We start from the raw sequence: 20,751 nt of genomic DNA, 5'->3' as shown, positions 1-20,751 counted from the left end.
CAACGGCCAATGCATACGGCACGATGACAACGAGGAGGCGACACTTGCCATGACGAGTTCCTCCTAGCTGCCACTAGTCGGCCAGTTAGTCCTTCCGGCCTGTTGCTACCGACATGCCTTCTCAATTTTCATTCTCATCTAACTTTTCAATTAAGATAATAGTGCACTTTCTTGACTAGTAGTTCAATGAATGGTTGAGAAGGTGGTTAAATACCTATTTTATGTAGTTCTTATTATTGAAAATTGTAAGCTGTATAATGGAACCTAATTTAGTTATTTTATTTGGAGTAAATTGCACGGCTGGTCCTTAAAGTAGTGGACTGATTTCGTCTGGGTCTCCAAACTATTAAATCGCACTCTTGGAATCTACTTAATTTGGTCCATGTAGGTCCTAAATAGCTCAGGCGGCGTACGCAGGGGAGGCACGCGAGGCACACGTAACCCTCGGCAGCCGTTGGACAGCCACGTAGCTGCACACGCATGGATGGGTGCCAATGCCGCCGCTGGCGGTTTGCTTGCTTGCGTGCCGTCGTTGGCATATATGCACGCAGAGGGGTACCGCTGGGCGCGCACGGCGGAGCGGCAGGCGTCGCGGACGCGGGAGCGGTATCCCCAGGTACCATTGTCGAAAGTCTGATCTGCTACTGCATCCAGGACCAGGACATTGGCAATCAACTTGTCTGAGCTCAAGAAAATGCTGGGCACTTGTCACTACTTTGGTGGAGCTGTATTCCTCGTGGATCAGCTGTGTATCAACGCTCATGAGCATGCTTATTTATATTTGTTAAGCATATGTGCCTCAAATATATATATCAACGCTCATTGGCGTGCTTATTTTAAAAAAAAAGGTCTACTTGCCTGAGTTCCAACTGGGTTGCCCACCCGCCCATTGTCGCATCGCATGGACTGTTTGTGTTTGTATGCATAAATACAATGCACTAGTTCGAGACACAAACTTTAGACCATACCAATACTTGTCACACCTCCCAACAAATGCAATTTGGTCGCAAATGGTACATATTGTAACCATTTTGGCCTAAATTTAGCATTGAAATTAGAAGTATTCACGATCCGCACCATACATCCGAATAGATGACAAATAGTAAAAGAAATAGGATTTGAATGCACACGTACGTTGATCGATTGCTTTCACTTAGCATGAGAGCAGGCTGAGCACGACCGCGGACGCGGTAGCAGCAGAAGCCTCAAGGTGGGGTCCACGTCGGAGGTGATCACCAGCGTCTCCAATGACAGCCTCGTGGTGCAGGACGTGCTGAGCGAGAAGGTGCCCAACTTCGTGATGAACTGCTCCATGTTCCTGGGCAGCTACGCCGTCGGGTTCACGCTACTATGGCACCTCAAGCTGGTGGCGCTGCCGTCCGTGCTGCTGCTCATCATCCCCGGGTTCATGTATGGCCGCATCCTCATCGGCCTCGCGCGCCGGATCAGGGAGCAGTACACCCGCCCCGGCGCCATCACCGAGCAGGCCGTCTCGTCCGTGCGCACCTTCTACTCGTTCGTAGCCGAGCGCACCACCATGGCGCAGTTCTCCGCCGCGCTCGAGGAGTCGGTGAGGCTCTGGATCAAGCAGGGACTCGCCAAGGGCGTCGCCATCGGCAGCAATGGCATCATCTTCACCATCTGGGCGTTCAACGTCTGGTACGGCAGCCGCCTCGTCATGTACCATGGATACCAGGGCGGCACCGTCTTCGCCGTCTCCGCTGCCATTGTCGTCGGTGGCCTGTACGTGACCGTGATTTTATCATCAGTCTGCTCTGCTGCATGTTACTCCTAGTCCTAGATGATGATGTGATGACGGCACCATTAACGAAACCATGCAGAGCTCTGGGGTCCGGGCTGTCGAACGTCAAGTACTTCTCCGAGGCGAGCTCAGCGGCGGAGAGGGTCCAGGAGGTGATCCAGCGGGTGCCCAAGATCGTCTCAGAGAGCAGCGCCGGCGACGAGCTGGCCTACGTCGCCGGGGAGGTGGAATTCAAGAACGTGGAGTTCTGCTACCCGTCGCGCCCGGAGACCCCGATCTTCGTGAGCTTCAACCTGTGCGTGTCGGTGGGGCGCACGGTGGCGCTGGTGGACGGCAGCAGGTTCGGGAAGTCGACGGTGATCGCGCTGCTGGAGCGGTAGGTGACCCTGGACGGCGTGGACATCCGGCGGCTGCGGCTCAAGTGGCTGCGCGCGCAGATGGGGCTCGTCAGCCAGGAGCCGGCGCTGTTCGCGATGTCGATCCGGGAGAACATCGTGTTCGGCAAGGAGGATGCCACGGAGGAGGAGGTCGTCGCGGCGGCGAAGGCTGCCAACGCCCACAACTTCATCTCCCAGTTGTCGCAGGGCTACGACACGCAGACAAGCTATTTACCACACCACTTTTGCAACTGTCGTATGCATGCAGTCGTTTGGTTCGCTACGCTTAGCTGCAGAGGGTCACGTGTGCCTCACGTGTCTCCCCTTCGTACGTGGACAGCCATGTCGACTGCTAGGCACCGCCTGGGCTGTTAAGACCTATATGGACCGAATTAAATAGATTGGGGAGCCAAGAGTGCGATTTCATAGTTTGGGGATCCAGACGAAATCAGCCCAATACTTTAAGGACCGGCCGTGCAATTTACTCTTTTATTTGTCAAGATATAGTAGCATCATTTGGGGCCTGGCTGATTGGATCGGTAGTGTTAAGTTCACATGCCCATGACAAGAGTTTTGGTTTTTCCACTATTAATATTTAATAAACAAGAACATAAACATAGGTTGATTATAAGTTGCTTAAGCTATCACCAATATAAATGTGTGAATGTTTAACATAGACGGTTTATGTAAAACAGTCGTATCTATTAATTCATTTTCAGTGGTGGCTTAGTAACATAAACCATATAAAAAAATATTTTTAAAAATTCAAATGCTCCCCGTCATATTATAATCAGTAAAGCATAATTTAACATATAGTTATGAATAATTAATTAATCTAATTTAATAAAGAAATTCACCATCTAGATCTAGATAATGAAAATCTAGGTCTTGATCTACTACTAGATCTATAACTACTCCACTCATGTATGGATCCATAATTATGAAATTGATGATATATAATGGAAGAAACATGCTTTGCATTCCCCCTCCATACACACACACCATAAAACCTAGATCGAATCAGACCACAAATTATGAAGATTCATCCAAACATATATATATATATATATATATATATATATATATATATATATATATATATATGACATATGCATTAACTAAACTTCTTGAGCAACCTCATTCAGAGAAATGAAGATCAAAACCTACCCTTGTATTTTGCATGTTTGAATCTCTAGGGACGTCTAGAATGGGGGGCTGGCTTGGTTAGTACAGTACTGGTTGGGGAGGAAGAATGGTATTTATAGGGCCTGTTTGGCACAGCTCAGCTTCACTAGTAAAATTGTTTTTTTAAAAACAGCTTCATGAGCAGCTTTTTAGATGAAGCTGAGCTATTTTGAAAAAACAGTTTGGCAAAACAGCTTCACCAACAGCTTCATGCATGGATAAGAAAGAGAAATGAGGGAAAGAGCTGTGATAAGCTACTTTTTTCAGCTTCATCCCAACTCATGTCTTTGTGAGAGGGGGAGAAAAACAGCTTTATAGATAAAGCTGTTTTAGAAATGAGTGTTTGGCAAATAAAATAGCTCACGACACCTTGTGAAGCTATTGTGAGCTGTGCCAAACAGGCCTATAGAGTTGTTTGTATAGTCTTTAGGTTAAGAAAAACACTAGTGTAAAGGTATCTACACTGGCGTGAACCTTAAGAAAACTGCCGGTGTAAATCCTAGATCTACACTTGGGGTCACACTTAAGCTAACTGTCAGTATAAATATATTTTACACTAGCGGTAGTGATTTACCCTTTGTCGTTTTCTTAAACCTACCTGCACTGATGGTTCACAACCATGGGCCCACTCTTCTCTTTGTATTGACGCCTACTCTTTTTGAATCGTCTATGAAAAAAACTAGACGTCAGAAAAAAAAAAACTATTTCTGTATTAGTGAAAGGGGCCCATATGTCATAGGCTCTTGCAGAATTAATTTTATAAACATGTGCCATTCATACGGCCTCCAAAATAAAGTGTCACGCAAATACTGACGCTACTTTAATTAATCCTAACATATTTCTTTGTAAAAATAATCATCAAACACTCAGCACATGATGATTTCCCCCCCACCCTACAAACCCAAGACTGTCGGTCTATCTTGAGGTCGTCGACAGGCATCAACTTCAGAGTTCGCAGACTGTTTCCGCACCAGTACCCAACAAGACAATGTTCATCAGTTCCAGAACACCGTTTTAGACCCGCTAGTGCTGATTTCCCCGGTCTGTGATAATGGTATATAGAGCTGTCCTGAAATATTGGCTTGAACACATCTGTAATGATGCAATGCAAGGGCGGTAACCAATCGCTTTTGACTGAAGAAACCTGAACCCATCTCGGTACTCCCTTCATATGTAACTGCAGCTGGATCAGTAAATCCGGTATCTCTGCTGTGGCTCAAAGACTTCAGCAGCCATGCTGCTCTTCATAAGCAGATGCCGCCTCCTCCAGCTGTTCCTGTTAGTGCTCTCCACCACCACAACTAACCGTGCAACTGCTTCCTCATCTTCGTCCACGGCCGCGAGGTAACTCTTCTCGATTTCAAGGCCAAGATCCCCTGCCACTCCGGCGTGCTGGACTGGACTCGTGGAACTAGAGCACCCGCTACCAGGGTTTTCTCTACGGTTTTTTTTTAAATCTCGGTGGTCACCGATAAATAGAAATATCGGATATATCAGATATTTATCGGCAATAAAAAACTTTGGCACAAAATTTACAAAAAATTGTTATTTTTATCCAGGCAACCATGTATATCATTTTAGACAAAAAAAACAAAAATGAATCCATCCTATATATGACCTATAGTACAAAGAACCCTTTTCACCACACAATGACGTCTGGATGATTGGACTATAAAGGGTTAAGTCCAATTTACACCCTACAACTTGCAGCAAAGTTCAGATTTCAACCTCAAACTTCAAAACCGGACAACTTTGGTCCTCCAACTCTTGAAAAAGTTCAACTTTCAACCTTCTGTGCGGTTTTGCGGATGAACAGTATTTTTTGATATTTTTTGGAGCGCCGGAATTTTATATTATTTTTTCGAGCATCTTAACGTCCTCAAATGAAAAAACTCAAAACTACAAAGTTGTAGATCTCATCGAGGTCTACAATTTACATATAAAAATTATCTTCATCCGACATCGTATTGAAGGGTTTTCTATTTTTTGAAATTTGAGTCTCATCACGCGATAAAATATGGTGCTGAAATTTTATATTATTTTTTCGAGTATCTTACTGTCCTCAAATGAAAAAACTCAAAACTACAAAGTTGTAGATCTCATCGAGGTCTACAATTTACATATAAAAATTATCTTCATACGACACCTTATTGAAGGGTTTTCTATTTTTTGAAATTTGAGTCTCATCACGCGTGAAACAATTTTGTCGCGTGATGAGACTCAAATTTCAAAAAATAGAAAACTCTTCAATACGATGTCGGATGAAGATAATTTTTATATGTAAATTGTAGAACTAGATGATATCTACAACTTTGTAGTTTTGAGTTTTTTCATTTGAGGACAGTAAGATACACGAAAAAATAATATAAAATTTCAGCACCATATTTTATCGCGTGATGAGACTCAAATTTCAAAAAATATAAAACCCTTCAATACGATGTCGGATGAAGATAATTTTTATATGTAAATTGTAGACCTCGATGAGATCTACAACTTTATAGTTTTGAGTTTTTTAATTTGAGGACGTTAAGATGCTCGAAAAAATAATATAAAATTTCGGCGCTCCTGAAAATATCAAAAATTACTGTTCACCCGCAAAACCGCCCACAAGGTTGACAGTTGAACTTTTTCGAGAGTTGGAGGACCAAAGTTGTCCGATTTTGAAGTTTGAGGTTGAAATCCGAACTTTGCTGCAAGTTGGAGGATGTAAATTGGACTTAACCCGACTATAAACTATATGTCCCGTAGCAACGCTGACATTTTTCTAGTATATCTGATGGAGGAAAGGTTCCGCTAACCAACTCATTTAGTGGAGAAATGGACTTGGCGAATGACCCATAAACAGAATTTGACTAATCAATACTACCTTTTTGACTGGACTTGCTACTTGATGGAATAATGACACGCGCGTGCATAGAGCACAAGCACAGCTGCCCAAGTTGTGAAGTGTTGACGCACTCTGCATGCTATTTATGAAACCCTTGACTTCCTGAGCGCACAATGCTACTAGCTACCAGAGGCAAGGAGACCATTCTCTGTACTGGCTCAAATCCCTCCGCACCTAGCAGCCTAGCTATGATGTTCCTCCAGCTGCTTTTGCTGCTCTCCGCCATAGCAACCAACTGTGCAAGTGCAACCGCTACCGCTTCCTTGCCAAACCATAATGGTGACGAAGGAGCTCTTCTCGCTTTCAAGGCAATGATGTCCGGCCACTCTGGCGTGCTGGACTCGTGGAACAAGAGCACCAGCTACTGCAGCTGGGAGGGCGTCACCTGCGGCAGGAGGCACCGGTGGAGGGTGGTAGGCCTGAACCTCAGTTCCCAGGGGCTCGCCGGCACCATCTCCCCTGCCATCGGCAACCTCACCTTCCTGCGCTTACTCGACCTGAGCTACAACAGCCTTCAGGGTGAGATCCCAGCCAGCATCGGCTCCCTCCGGCGGCTCCGAGGCCTTCACCTGGTTCAAAACACGCTCACTGGTGTCATCCCGAGTAACATCAGCCGCTGCATCAGCCTCCGTGAGATTTTCATCCAAGACAACAAAGGCCTGCAGGGAAGCATACCAGCCGAGATTGGCAGCATGCCATCGCTCTCGGTTCTAGCGCTGGACAACAACAGCATTATCGGAACCATCCCGTCGTCTCTTGGCAATCTTTCCCGGTTGGCCGCGTTGTCCTTGGCAATCAACTATCTTGAGGGATCGATCCCTGCAGGCATCGGCAACAATCCATATCTCAAGTGGCTTCAACTCTCCCTTAATAATCTCTCCGGTCGGCTCCCTCCTTCCCTATTCAACCTGTCATCTCTTTATAAATTTTATGCGGCTTTCAACCAGCTCCATGGCCATCTACCATCTGACCTGGGGAAAAGCCTTCCGAGCATCGAAAAACTTTTGATTGGAGGAAACCGATTTACTGGAGCTCTTCCGCTGTCGCTAACCAATCTCTCCAGGCTCCAGCTTCTTGACTTGGGATTTAATAATTTTACTGGAGTTGTTCCTGCTGAATTGGGCAGGTTGCAACAACTTCAAAAGTTTGCTCTGTCTGATAACATGTTAGAGGCAAACAACGAGGAAGAGTGGCAATTTATTGGTTCTTTGGTGAATTGTAGCAGATTACAGGGACTGGGCATTGGATGGAACAGGTTTGTAGGGAAGCTGCCAGGTCCGTTGGTTAATCTGTCTATTAATCTCCAGTGGTTGCAGATTGCCAACAACAACGTATCCGGTGTCATCCCATCAGATATTGGAAATTTGGCAGGACTTGAGGTGCTTGATTTTGGCAAAAACTTACTCACTGGGGTCATTCCTGAAAGCATTGGGAAGCTTACACAATTGAAGGTGCTAGGCCTCAATTCAAACTACCTCTCAAGACATCTACCATCCTCCATCGGGAACCTATCTAGTCTACTTCAGCTTTATGCAGGCGGCAACAGCTTGGAGGGGCCAATTCCACCAACCATTGGAAACTTGAGCAAACTTTTAGGCTTAGCTCTGCAAAATAACAACCTTACTGGATTGATTCCTAATGAGATTATGGAGCTGCCATCGATCACAATGTTTCTGGCTCTGTCCAACAACATGCTGGAGGGACCACTTCCGTTAGAAGTTGGTAGTTTGGTACATCTTGAACAGCTCTTCCTATCAGGAAACAAACTGTCAGGTGAGATACCTGATACTATTGGCAACTGCAGGGTCATGGAAATCCTCTCAATGGATGGCAACTCGTTCCATGGAAATATACCTGCTACGTTCAAGAACATGGCAGGCTTGACTGTACTTAATTTGACGGACAACAAACTAGATGGAAGCATCCCTGGCAACCTGGCTACCCATACCAACCTACAGGAGTTGTATCTTGGCCACAACAATTTATCCGGAACAATCCCAGAGCTTTTAGGTAATTCAACATCGCTGCTTCATCTAGATCTGTCCTACAACAGTTTGCAAGGTGAAGTACCAAAAGGAGGAGTTTTCAAAAATTTGACTGGACTATCAATTGTTGGTAACAATGCATTGTGCGGGGGGATACCACAGCTCCATCTGCCAAAATGCTCAAGCTTTCATGCAAGAAAGAATAGCAAAGGCATACCCAAGTTTCTTCTAATAACAATCCCAACAATAGGAAGTCTCATCTTATTTTTTCTGGTTTGGGCTGGATTTCACTACAGAAAGTCCAAGACAGCACCGAAGAAAGATCTGCCACCACAATTTGCAGAGGTAGGGCTTCCAATAGTTCCGTACAATGATATACTGAAAGGAACAGATGGATTTTCAGAAGCAAATGTGCTTGGAAAGGGAAGATATGGTACAGTATACAAGGGCACACTAGAAAATCAAGCCATTGTCGTCGTCGTAAAGGTGTTTAATGTCCAGCAATCAGGATCCTACAAAAGCTTTCAGGGTGAATGTGAGGCACTAAGAAGAGTGAGGCACTGATGCCTTCTAAAGATCATTACATGTTGTTCTAGCATCAACCACCAGGGTCAAGACTTCAGAGCACTAGTCTTTGAGTTCATGGCTAATGGCAGCTTAGATAGATGGATTCACTCAAATTTAGAAGGCCAAAATAGACAAGGAGCGCTCAGTCTGTCACAGAGGTTGGATATTGCTGTGGATATTGTGGATGCTTTGGACTATCTTCACAACGGTTGCCAGCCATTGATCATCCATTGTGATCTCAAGCCAAGTAACATTCTTCTCAATCAGGACATGAGAGCTCGAGTTGGAGATTTTGGCATTGCTAGAATTCTAGATGAAGCAACAAGCAAACATCCTGTGAATTCCAGTAGCACCATAGGAATAAGAGGTAACTAAAGTTATTTTATTTCATGCTTCAAATAATAACATCTATCCCTATTAGCTAATCAATATGTGTTGTTGCATGGGTTAGTAATTCTTAAAAAATAAGTCAGAAATTCATGGATAATTGGGTTAGAGCTCAACAAAATTGCTTATCTTTGCTCTTTCCCATTTGCTCATATGCTTGCCTTTAGTTTGAATCTTAGCTTCCGCTATGTGTTGGATATAGAAACTGGCATTCAATGCTTCCCTCAAACATGTACCCATCGTCTGCGACACACAGCATGCATTTATACCATAAGTGGATAACTTGGAAAATATATATGGTTACTTGTAAAATAGTTTTTTTTAAACAGCCGATGTATGCTATTAGATTTAGACTCAGAATTAGTTTAAAATGTTTATAATAACAACACAGGTGGGTTATTTTAAGTTAGTTTTCACAATGTCATATGTTGGTAATTTAAATATACAAGATAGGAAAGGCCATTTAAGAATGTTTTTATAATGGCCGAGGTGTGTAATTTTTTAGAAAGCACAATATACCAAATGCATATTATCACCAATGGTAACTATAGTATACTGAATTGATGACTGATGACTTTTATTTTTGTGAGAACATCTCAGATTTACTTTTACTTATGGCTTATTGTCTTGTGAGCACTAATGTGGAAGCTCCAATAAGAATATCCAATTGCTAATAGTAAGATGCACATCAAGTAGTCTTTGAGTTTTATACATATATATACCTATGTATCCTCATATTTCATTCCACTGCAGAATATGGAGAAGGGCTTGCGGTGTCAACTTCTGGAGATGTGTTTAGTCTTGGCATCACTTTGATCGAGATGTTCACAGGGAAGAGCCCGACAAATGATATGTTTAGAGATGGGATAAGCTTGCATTATTATGCGGAGGCAGCTCTTCCTGACAAGATAATGGAGATAGCAGATTCCAACATCTGGCTGCATGATGGAGTAAACAATAGCAATGATACAAGACATATAACAAGAACCAGGGAATGTTTGTCAGCCGTCATTCAGCTTGGTGTCCTTTGTTCAAAGCAATTGCCCACGGAGCGATTGTCAATGAACGATGCTGCTACAAAGATGCATTCTATCAGAGATAAATATATTTTTACTCAATAATAAAATGGTGTTAGTTCATATTAATCACCACTACCTTATACTGTCATGTTTCTCTAAATGTATTGTTGAAGTCTATAATATATTTGCTTATCTTTTTCCGGTAGTAATATCTCCTTCTATTAATATACCTACCCAGGGAGCAACCCCCTCCAGTTATGTAAACAAGTATACATATTTGATTATTTTGGGGATGTGCTGTACATGATTTTTTATCAATTTTGCTGTGTTGTCTTTTATCATAGGCTGATAGGCATCATCATTGGTTAAGATGTTGGTGATCCCAAAAGATAAAGGGTTAGTTGGAATCATGCTAGTATAAATGTCACGATGCCATTACACTATTTGTCTGACTTGTTATTACATTTTGCTGTATAATCAAACCATACCACTTTATACATATTTGATGATGTTGAGCCCACATATAGTCAATTGTATTTCGGTATTGCGTACAATCCCCTTTTTCTTCCCCTCCTCCGATGCCTCTAGCTTGCCTAATGCCCTAACCCACTAATGTGGGCTCAATGATGGTGGCCCTCCTAGGCTTTGGAGAGGGACACAAGGCCCGTGTGGAAGTCCCAGATTGGTTTTGGTAATTGATTGACAACCTTAGGTGGTACACTAGGTTGAGCAAGATATAGAACCATGGTGAAGATGTGGCTTGGTGATGTGATGATAGTGCCCATGTGTGGTTAATGTAATGATTTAAACTATTGTAATAGTAAATACGTTTAGTCTGATATTCTATAATTTGAAATATATATGTGTTTGGACTTCCTAGGCCCACATATATATATATATATATATATATATATATATATATATATATATATATATATATATATATATATATATATATATATATATATATATATATATATATATTGGTACTTGATTTTACATTGTAAAACTGGGTGCGGCATATTGTTATCGGAGCCTAGTTGATTGTAAAACTGGGTGCGGCATACTGTGTTTGGACTTCGTCAAGATCTGTCCTAAAACAGTTTGCAAGGTGAAGTACCAAAAGGAGGAGTTTTCAAAATTTTGACTGGACTATCAGTTGTTGGTAACAATGCATTGTGCGGGGGGATACCACAGCTCCATCTGCCAAAATGCTCAAGCTTTCATGCAAGAAAGAATAGTAAAGGCATACCCAAGTTTCTTCTAATAACAATCCCAACAATAGGAAGTCTCATCTAACTTTTTCTGGTTTGGGCTGGATTTCACCACAGAAAGTCCAAGGCAGCACCGAAGAAAGATTTGCCACCACAGTTTGCAGAGATAGAGCTTCCAATAGTTCCATACAATGATATATTCAAAGGAACAGATGGATTTTTTGAAGCAAATGTGCTTGGAAAGGGAAGATATGGTACAGTATACAAGAGCTCACTAGAAAATCAAGCCATTGTCGTCGCCGTTAAGGTGTTTAATATTCAGCAATCAGGATCCTACAAAAGCTTCCAGGCTGAATGTGAGGCACTAAGAAGTGTGAGGCACCGATGCCTTCTAAAGATCATTACATATTGTTCTAGCATCAACCACAAGGGTCAAGACTTCAGAGCACTAGTCTTCGAGTTCATGGCTAATGGCAGCTTAGATGGATCCACTCAAATTTAGAAGGCCAAAATGGACAAGGAGCACTCAGCTTGTCACATAGGTTGGATATCTTCATGGATATTGTGGACGCTTTGGACTATCTTCATAACAGTTGCCAGCCATCGATCATCCATTGCGATCTCAAGCCAAGTAACATTCTTCTCAATTTGGACATGAGAGCTCGTGTAGGAGATTTTGGCATTGCTAGAGTTCTAGATGAAGCACCAAGCAACCATCCTGTGAATTCCAGTAGCACCACAGGAATAAGAGGTTCCATTGGATATATTGCTCTAGGTAACTCAAGCTTTTTTCTGTTTCATGCTACAAATAATAGAATATATCCCTATTAGCTAATCAATATGTGCTTCAGCGTGGTTAAAAAATAAGTCAGAAATTCATGGATAATTGGGTTAGAGCTCAATAAAATGAGAAAATTTCCTATTTGACACTAGAAAAAGTACAACTTTCTTATTTGGCACCCAAACTCAAATTCTTTCCTATCTGTCCTCATCTCAAGTTTTTCATTTCTATTTGACACTTCCGTTAGTTTGGAGTTATAACGGTGTTAAGTGCTAGAGAAAAAGACCATTTTACCCCTGGCGTTTTTCTTCCCGGTTATTAACATGCTGGTTATTGCTATCTTGTTTGGACGTTTTTACTTTCAAATGTTATGTTTTCCTTTTTCAATTGCTTCTATAAAATAAAGGAAGGAGCATAATCTTATAATTACTTTTAAATATGTTCAGTTCAATATCAATTATTTAGGTACATTATACATAACAGTAAAATAGAACTATCTGAGCACATTTTTTTAGTTTAGTTACGTATCGCATGCATGATAGCTAGCTTCTTCATTTATTTTCTGATTCTTGACGATGACACGTGAGCCTGCACGCACGTCTCCACGAGCTCATGTACACACGCTAACTTTTCTCTTCTTCGTGTGATCAAAGCATCGAGGCAACAATGTATGGACACGCATCTTCAAGTAACTGGCTCGCTTACTTTCTTTTAGCACGCACAGGCTAACAGCGGCTTCACAGCAGCCTTGGCCAGCACTAGTACAGAAAATATTTCTAGAGACGGCCAAAAGTGATCTTTAGAGACGGTTTTAAAACCGCTACTATGCCAGCGATTGAAAAATAAGTGATTTTCAGAGGCGGTTCTCTTAAGACAACCGACTTTGAAAATCGATTTTCGGAGGCGGCTGACTTAAGTCAACAGTCACTAAAAATAATTTTCAAAATTTTTTAATAATCATTTAGAGTCTAATAAAAATAAGAAAAAAATATTTCTAATGGAGCCCAAAGGGCTGAGGATCAGCCACAACTCACAGGATTTATTTTTCCCTTATTTTGAATATAAGTGCCGACACCTAGGATTCAAACCCACAACCTCTCCCTCGCGCGATCCCTCCTCTACCACTGCACCACACAATTACTTGTGTCTAGTTCTAAGATGCTGTCCATTTGTACTAATATGTACGAATCTTGTAATCAATATTTTAACTCATAAACAATCTTAAATGAGAAAACTTTCAACTACAAAGTTTTAAATCTCGTCGAGCACTACAACTTTGATATAGAACATTTCTCCATCCAAGGTCATTTGAAAAACTCAAAAATTGAAAATTCAAAATCTGAGACTTAATTTATATATTTGGAACCATAAATGATCTCAAACAAAAAATTTATCATCTACAAAGATTTAGATCTCGTCAAGCTCTACAATTTTGATATAAAGTTTGTCTTCATCCGACTTCATTTAAAAAAAGAAATGAATTTATTTGTGCTGCAACTATTTTTAAGGACGGTTGACTTAGTCGGTTGTCTTAAGAGAATCACCTCTGAAAATCACTCATTTTCAGAGACGGTTGACACAAGCAATCATCCTTGAAAATAGCATTTTCAGAAGCGGTTCTCTTAACGGAACCACCTCTGAAAATAGATTCATTTTTAGAGGCGGATTTCTTAATGGAACCGCCTCCAAAAATTGATTTCTAACAACGGTTGTATAGCTACAGTGCCTCCCGCGAAGGTTAGTGACGGCGTGCTAAGACAACCGCTTCGGTTAGAAAAGGGAGGCGCCTCTAAAAAATCATTTCTGTACTAGTGCAGCAGCCCTACTAGCTCGGACCTGGGCGCGTTGGCCCTGGCCGCGCCCAGCCTCAGAGCCCGTGCTAGCTGCCCCTTCCCTTTGCTTAAAGGGTATTTCAGTCTTTTCCCATTGCCTCACTAGGTGATTTAACGGTGTTTCCTCACAGAATTAACGGAAGTGTCAAATAAGAAAGAAAAACTTGAGACAGGGACAAATACGAAATAATTTGAGTTTAAGTGCCAAATAAGAAAACTGTACTTTTTCTGATGTCTCTGATGTCAAATAGGAAATTTTCTCTAATAAAATTGCTTATCTTTGCTCTTTCCTATTTGCTCATATGTTTGCCTTTAGTTTGAATCTTAGCTTCCGCTGTGCGTTGGACATGGAAACGGGCATATTCAATGCTTCCCTCAAACATGTACCCATCGCCTGCATAGTGAGACACATCATGCCTTTATACCATAAGTGGATAACTTGGAAAATATATACGGTTAATTTTTAGATAGTTTAAAAAAAACAACAGATGTATGCTATTAGATTCAGACTCAGGATTACTTTAAAATGTTTATAATAACAGTACAAGTGCATAATTCAGAAGCAAATTTTAATGGTTATTACTATATGTAAATTTTCATGTTGGCGTTATGGATAATTTTGATGAAGATGAGGGGTTGTGTCAAGTTAGTTTTCGCAATGTCATATGTTGGTAATTTAAATATACAAGATAGAAATAGTCATTTAAGAATGTTCTTATAATGGGAGAGGTGTGTATTTTTAGAAAGCACAATATATCAAATGCATATTATTTTTGAGAGAACATCTCGAATTTATTTTTAGTTATGTCTAGCCTTGTAAGCACTAGTGTGGAAGCTCCAATAGCATTATCCAATTACTAGTAGTAAGACGCACATCAAGTAGTCTTTGAGTTTTATACATATATACTTATGTATCCTCATATTTCATTTCACTACAGAATATAGAGAAGGGCTTGCGGTGTCAACTTCTGGAGATGTGTTTAGTCTTGGCATCACTTTGATCGAGATGTTCACAGGGAAGAGCCCGACCGATGATATGTTTAGAGATGGGATAAGCTTGCATTATTATGCCGAGGCAGCTCTTCCTGACAAGGTTATGGAGATAGCAGATTCCAACATCTGGGTGCATGATGGAGTAAACAAGAGCAATGATACAAGGCATATAACAAGAACCAGGGAATGTTTGGCGGCCGTCATTCAGCTTGGTGTCCTTTGTTCAAAGCAATTGCGCAGGGAGCGACTGTCGATGAACGATGCTGCTGCAGAGATGCATGCTATCAGAGATAAATATATTTTTACTCAATAATAAAGTGGTGTTATTAGTTCATATTAATCACCTCTAAATATATTGTTGAAGTCTATATTATATATTTGCTTCTCTTTTTCCAGCTGTAATATCTCCTTTTATTAATATATCAACCCATGTCACATGGTCATTATAAGGCCTTGTTTGGATACACATGTATTTATCCCAATCCACATATGTTGAAGTGGATTGGAGTGGAACTAAACTAAGTTCCATTTCATCTAGTCCAACACATACGGATTGAAGTGGATACACATGCATGCAAACAAGGCCTAATTGCAAATTGCAAACCAACGGTCCATTCCAGCTTGAACCTTGGTCGCAAACTGCAGTCTCCAGCATAGACTACGAAGACGACACAACAGGCAGCAAGCATATATTATACAGAATGATTAGTCACACAGCGTGAGCTGTGAGCGTATCATAGTCAGCCAATGCAAAGAAACCAAGCTCTGCGCCGACACGTAAGAAATCAAAATCCATCGCCGCCGGCCATGCTGCCCCTAAGACTAAGAGCCTGCAGCTGCAGGCGCCTGCTGCAACTGCTCCTGCTGATCTCCGCCGCAGCGACAACCAGTGCAGCAGCAGCAGCCTTGTGTTCCTCAGGCCATGGCGACGACGAGGGAGCTCTTCTTGCATTCAAGGCCAAGATCTCCAGCCACTCTGGTGCGCTTCTAGCGTTCTGGTCGCTGGACGGGCGCAGCTTCAATTTAATCAACGATGCCTTCATGATTCTCCTCAAAAAGAGACTACCGCCCAGGAGATCAGAGACTACCGCCCGATCAGCCTAATGCATAGCTTTGGAAAGCTTATTGCCAAATGTCTTGCCCATCGGCTTGCTCTGGTGCTCAATGATCTGGTGCATCCCTGTCAGAGCGCGTTCATCCAGGGACGGTCCATACATGATAATTTCCACACCGTTCACCTGACCTGCAAGACCTTGCACCAGAAGAAGCGTAATTGCCTCCTCCTCAAGATCGATATTGCGAAAGCCTTCGACTCCGTCTGTTGGCCTTTCCTTTTGGAGGTCCTACAACGGCTCGGCTTCAGTCAGCGGTGGAGGGACTGGATGTCTATCCTCCTTGGATCGGCAAGCACCAAGGTCCTCCTAAACGGCAGACTGGGCAACCGCATCTACCATGCCAGAGGCTTGCGGCAAGGTGACCCCTTGTCCCCGATGTTGTTCGTCCTAGCTATGGAGGTGCTTGGCGGACTCATCCGGTGGGCTGAATCCCAGTCAATCTTCTCACCTCTCCGGTGTGCCGCATTGCGTTCACGGGTGTCGCTATACGTGGACGACGTCGTCATGTTCATTATGCCAGAGGTGAACGACATCATCGCCATCAAAACCATCCTGCAGATATTCGGCAAAGCGTCAGGTTTGTACACAAACCTGGACAAGTGTGTCGCCAACCCGATTGCCTGTTCACAGGAGGAGCTTCAGCTGGTTGTGAACATGCTGTCCTGCACAATCGGAGCCTTTCCATGCAAGTACTTGGGCATCCCTCTCTCTACTCGCAAGCTGCGACGGAGCGAGGAGCAATTCCTCATTGACGCCGTCGCGGCGCGTATTCCGCTCTGGAAAGGTCATCTCATGAACACTGCTGCGGACAGGGTGGCGTTGACATAGGCAACGCTCTTGGCCATCCTGGTGCACCTCTCCATTGCCGTGTGCCCGTCGCCATGGGCGGTCGACCTCATCGATAAGCTATGTCGATCGTTCATCTAGACTGGGTCGGCCACAGTGAGCGCGGGCATGTGTCACGTGGCGTGGGAGGTGGTATGCAGGCCCAAGGAGCTCGGTGGCCTCGGCATCATCGACCTGCGAAGGTTTGGTCAAGCTCTCAGACTGCGCTGGGATTGGGTGCGGAAGGTTGACCCGAACAGAACTTGGATCAACCTTCCGTCGTCGTCAGACAAGGCCACTCGTGCCCTCTTTCGTGCAGCAACCATGACGGTGGTCGGAGACGGGAGCTCAACGCTGTTCTGGCAAGACTCCTGGATTCATGGGTGCTGTGTTGACCAAATTGCGCCTGCGGTGTTCGCCTCAGTCCCCTGGGCGAAGGCGATGATACGGTCTATGGCGTCGGGTCTGGTTGATCACGCCTGGGTGTCCGACATAACTGGGGCACAAACTGTTCAGGTCTTCCTCCAGTACCTGGACCCCTGGGAGCGGGTTCGCGGTGTCCAGCTCATGCTGGGGGTTCCGGACTCCGTCATTTGGCGTTGGTCCGCTGACTATAAGTACTCCGCGGCGTTGGCGTATGGTGCGATGTTCATCGGATCGACCTCGCCATTCGGTGCTAAGTTGATTTGGGAGACGCGCGCACCGCCCAAGGTCAGGTTCTTCTTCTAGTTGGCTCTGCATCATCGTTGCTAGACCGCGAATCGGCGGATGTGACATGGGTTGCAGGACAATGACACTTGCATCATGTGTCTTCAAGCCTCCGAGACCCTGCTGGGTTGTGTCCGCAGCCATCAGGTTTGGAACATGCTCCTATCCAAGCTTGGGCTCACAACCGTGGTCGCTCATGGTGACGTTGACCCCTTCCTCTAGTGGACCTGGGCTAGGCGTAGGGTGCCCCGAGGCAGCAGGAAGGGTTTTGATTCGCTCGTCATGCTATCTGTTGGGTGCTTTGGAAGGAACGCAACGCATGGACTTTCAGGAATGAAGCCAAGGATGCTCGCGAGCTGTGTTTCGAGATCCTACAGGAGGCCGCCATGTGGTTGCAGGGCCGGGTATTCTACCCTGTCGTCGCTCAGTTCATTTATGTAATTAGTCTCTTGTGGGGTCACTGTCGGCTTCCTCTGGTTTTTCGTTTGCTGCTCTGTTTTATGTTTGTGCAGCTCGTCGGGGCAACCTTTGGTTACCTTCGGTCGAAGCTGGTGTTGTTTGTTTGGCTCTTTTTCCTCTTAATGAAATATGTGCTACAGTGCATGTTCGCGAAAAAAAACTCTGGTGCGCTGTCCTCCTGGAACCAGAGCAGCAGCCACTGCAGCTGGGACAGGCATCACTTGCGGCAAGAAGAGACACCCGTGGGCCATGGCGGGTGGTCGCTCTGAGCCTCAGCTCGCAGGGGCTGGACAGGCACCATCTCCCGTTCTCCCCTGCCATCGGCAACCTCACCTTCCCGCATTCACTCAACCTGACCTTCAACGGACTGCGGGGAGGGATCCAGAGACTTCACCTGTTGCAGAACATGCTGGCGGGCCACATTCCTAGCAACATTGAATTTTTTTTTATTTTTAACACTTTTTGTTAACTAATTTTAAATCTAACACTGTTTTTTTTTCAAAACTAACACTTTTGGCCACGTCTATTGCCATGGCGCGGCGAAATGGTGGCACGACGGGAGGATGACGTGGCGACGATTGGGGCTGCTAACCGGTGATGTGGTAGGGTCTGTCTTGCCACCGATCTTGGTGCGGCAGTGACGCGCCCTGATAGGTGGTGCGGCAGACCCGGATAAAAGGCCCGCGGCCCAGTCCCGCCTGCCTGCCACGCTTGCCGTGCATTCGCTCTGTCTGCCCGCCGTGTCCACCCGCCTGGCTGGCGTGCCGCGCCCTCCCACCACTCCCAAGTGTTGTCAGTGCCAGGCCCTCCGTTGCTGCCTCCCTCCCTCCCTTCCCTTCCATTCCCTGGCCGCCTCCCTCCTTCCTCGGCCTCATTCAAGGTAATAACACACTTTTTATTTTCGTTTGAATGGTGGATTGGAATATTATGAATGGGAGTTAAGGTTAGGAAGAAAATTATGTTTGGAAACTATGGGCTATGGTTTGGAGGAAGATATTAGTTTGATTTTGTCAATATTAAGGTTAATTATTTAGTTAGAAGTATGTTTACCATGTATATTTTTGTTGCTATAAGTGTTGGTTATATTATTTGAGTTGCAATGCAAATGATTATATTTTACATTAATTTGTGTTGTTTTGATTGATGTTTAATTTAAACTGTTTTATTAGAAGGAAGACATGTTTCAGGAGCAGTTGTGGCGAAAACGGGGTCGTCCTAGAGAATTGTACCCCGACGAGTCTAGCTAAGATGCCCCCGTCCTTCCTGACCTCCCTGTCCCTAACTATGACTATGGTCGTCTGGCCGACGTGTTTCAATCGAGACATCCGGACACAGCGGCTTGTAGCTTCTACACATGCAGTCATTTTAATGTAAGTAATTGTTTCTGTATGTTTTTTTCTTCATTTGTATTACTATGTTACCAATATTTTGTTAGAAATTTTGTTGTGTAGGCCCATGAGAGGTGCTTTTTCTTTCAGTGGATCGACGGTGCAGACAAGTTTGACATTAGGTACCTCCTTTTCGATGATTGTTGAAATGTTGAGCTATATGTGTTCATGTACTAATGTCACCTTATTTAGGTGTTTTCAATGGCGAAGTGTCATTTCAAGGAGTGGTTGTATGCTCCTAAGAACCAATGGCCGAAAGAACCGCCAAAGGCAAAGCAAAATAAGAAAGAAAGGTTAATTTACAACGCACCTCCAGTCAAGTGCGAATGCGGTGTTAAATCCAACTACGGTCTAGTCCTTTCGGAGCTTGGAATAGGCCATTATTGCGGCCATATGGCTGACTATGATGAGGTTGGTTATTTTGTGGTAAACATTAAATCGTATTTTGTTTCTTTTGCTAAGACATATATGATATAATTTTTTATTTGAACAGAGCACTAGGAAATGCAGGTGGGAATGTTATGATGGTCAAGCTAAGTTCTTGGATGAACTAAAGGGGAAGCAAGTAATTATATGGAAGAGGGGATATGGACCTGACTACGTCAACCTATTTGTTAAACATCATAAAGACAAGATGCGTGAGTTTGCTAGACAACGCGGTATTTGTAACCCAATCGATGTTGGGCTTGACAAATAGGGATTGGAGAGACAGATGACGTTAGAGGAGGAGAGGGCAAGGAAGGAGGCAAGGGAGGAGACAAGAGTACAGATGCAGGTCTTAAACGAGCATGTTGTTGCATTATGTGCCAATGAGTGCTTGAAAGCTTTTTTTCGTTGCCTAATTTTAAATGTAATATAAGCACGTTGCTAACTGATTGCATTTTATACATGAAGGGATTGGATGCAGCGAGGAACATGCTGCAGAGGTGGCATTGCAAAATTTGAACTACTTGGTATGCAATACGAACACAATATGAAAGCACATGCTGCCCTCGTCTTCTATGCCTGCTAGCCTTGTGACCAGGGTCTTTGCAAACGGAGCAAAGATTCCTACCACGGGTCTCGTTGAAGTCTCCCCCTCCATACATGTCTTCGCCGTACCCTCTCATAGCGTCCATGTCCTCCTTGAGTCGCTTCTTCTTCCTCCTACCCTTCTCTACCTTCATTAGATCCAGATGCGGCATGTAGTCATAACCATTATAAGGTGGCCACTGTGTCGGGTCAAGGTATGGCTCGAAGCTCATCTCCTAACACTATACCACACACT

At 43.8% G+C, this 20,751-nt stretch overlaps 1 protein-coding gene and 2 pseudogenes across 1 annotated transcript; all 3 read left to right on the top strand.

Annotated features, from left to right (window-relative positions):
• The first annotated feature begins 484 nt into the window (after window positions 1-484).
• On the top strand, window positions 485-2,514 carry LOC136548292 (putative multidrug resistance protein; annotated as a pseudogene).
• Window positions 2,515-6,403: 3,889 nt separating this feature from the next.
• On the top strand, window positions 6,404-15,302 carry LOC136548291 (putative receptor-like protein kinase At3g47110; annotated as a pseudogene).
• A 1,756-nt stretch (window positions 15,303-17,058) lies between these two features.
• LOC136548290 (uncharacterized) lies at window positions 17,059-17,658 on the top strand. The gene has a single exon (XM_066539877.1). It carries the CDS (start codon window positions 17,059-17,061, stop codon window positions 17,656-17,658), a length of 600 nt encoding a protein of 199 aa, XP_066395974.1.
• Window positions 17,659-20,751: the final 3,093 nt, after the last annotated feature.

Source organism: Miscanthus floridulus, chromosome 4 (assembly GCF_019320115.1).
Source record: "Miscanthus floridulus cultivar M001 chromosome 4, ASM1932011v1, whole genome shotgun sequence".
Lineage (NCBI taxonomy): Eukaryota > Viridiplantae > Streptophyta > Magnoliopsida > Poales > Poaceae > Miscanthus > Miscanthus floridulus.
The sequence above is the reverse complement of the archived record's forward strand: the minus strand, read 5'-3'. Positions and strand labels throughout refer to the sequence as shown.

Excerpts from the sequence above, each read along its gene's own strand:
- LOC136548290 (XM_066539877.1), top strand. The coding sequence starts at position 17,059 with ATGTGTCACGTGGCGTGGGAGGTGGTATGCAGGCCCAAGGAGCTCGGT.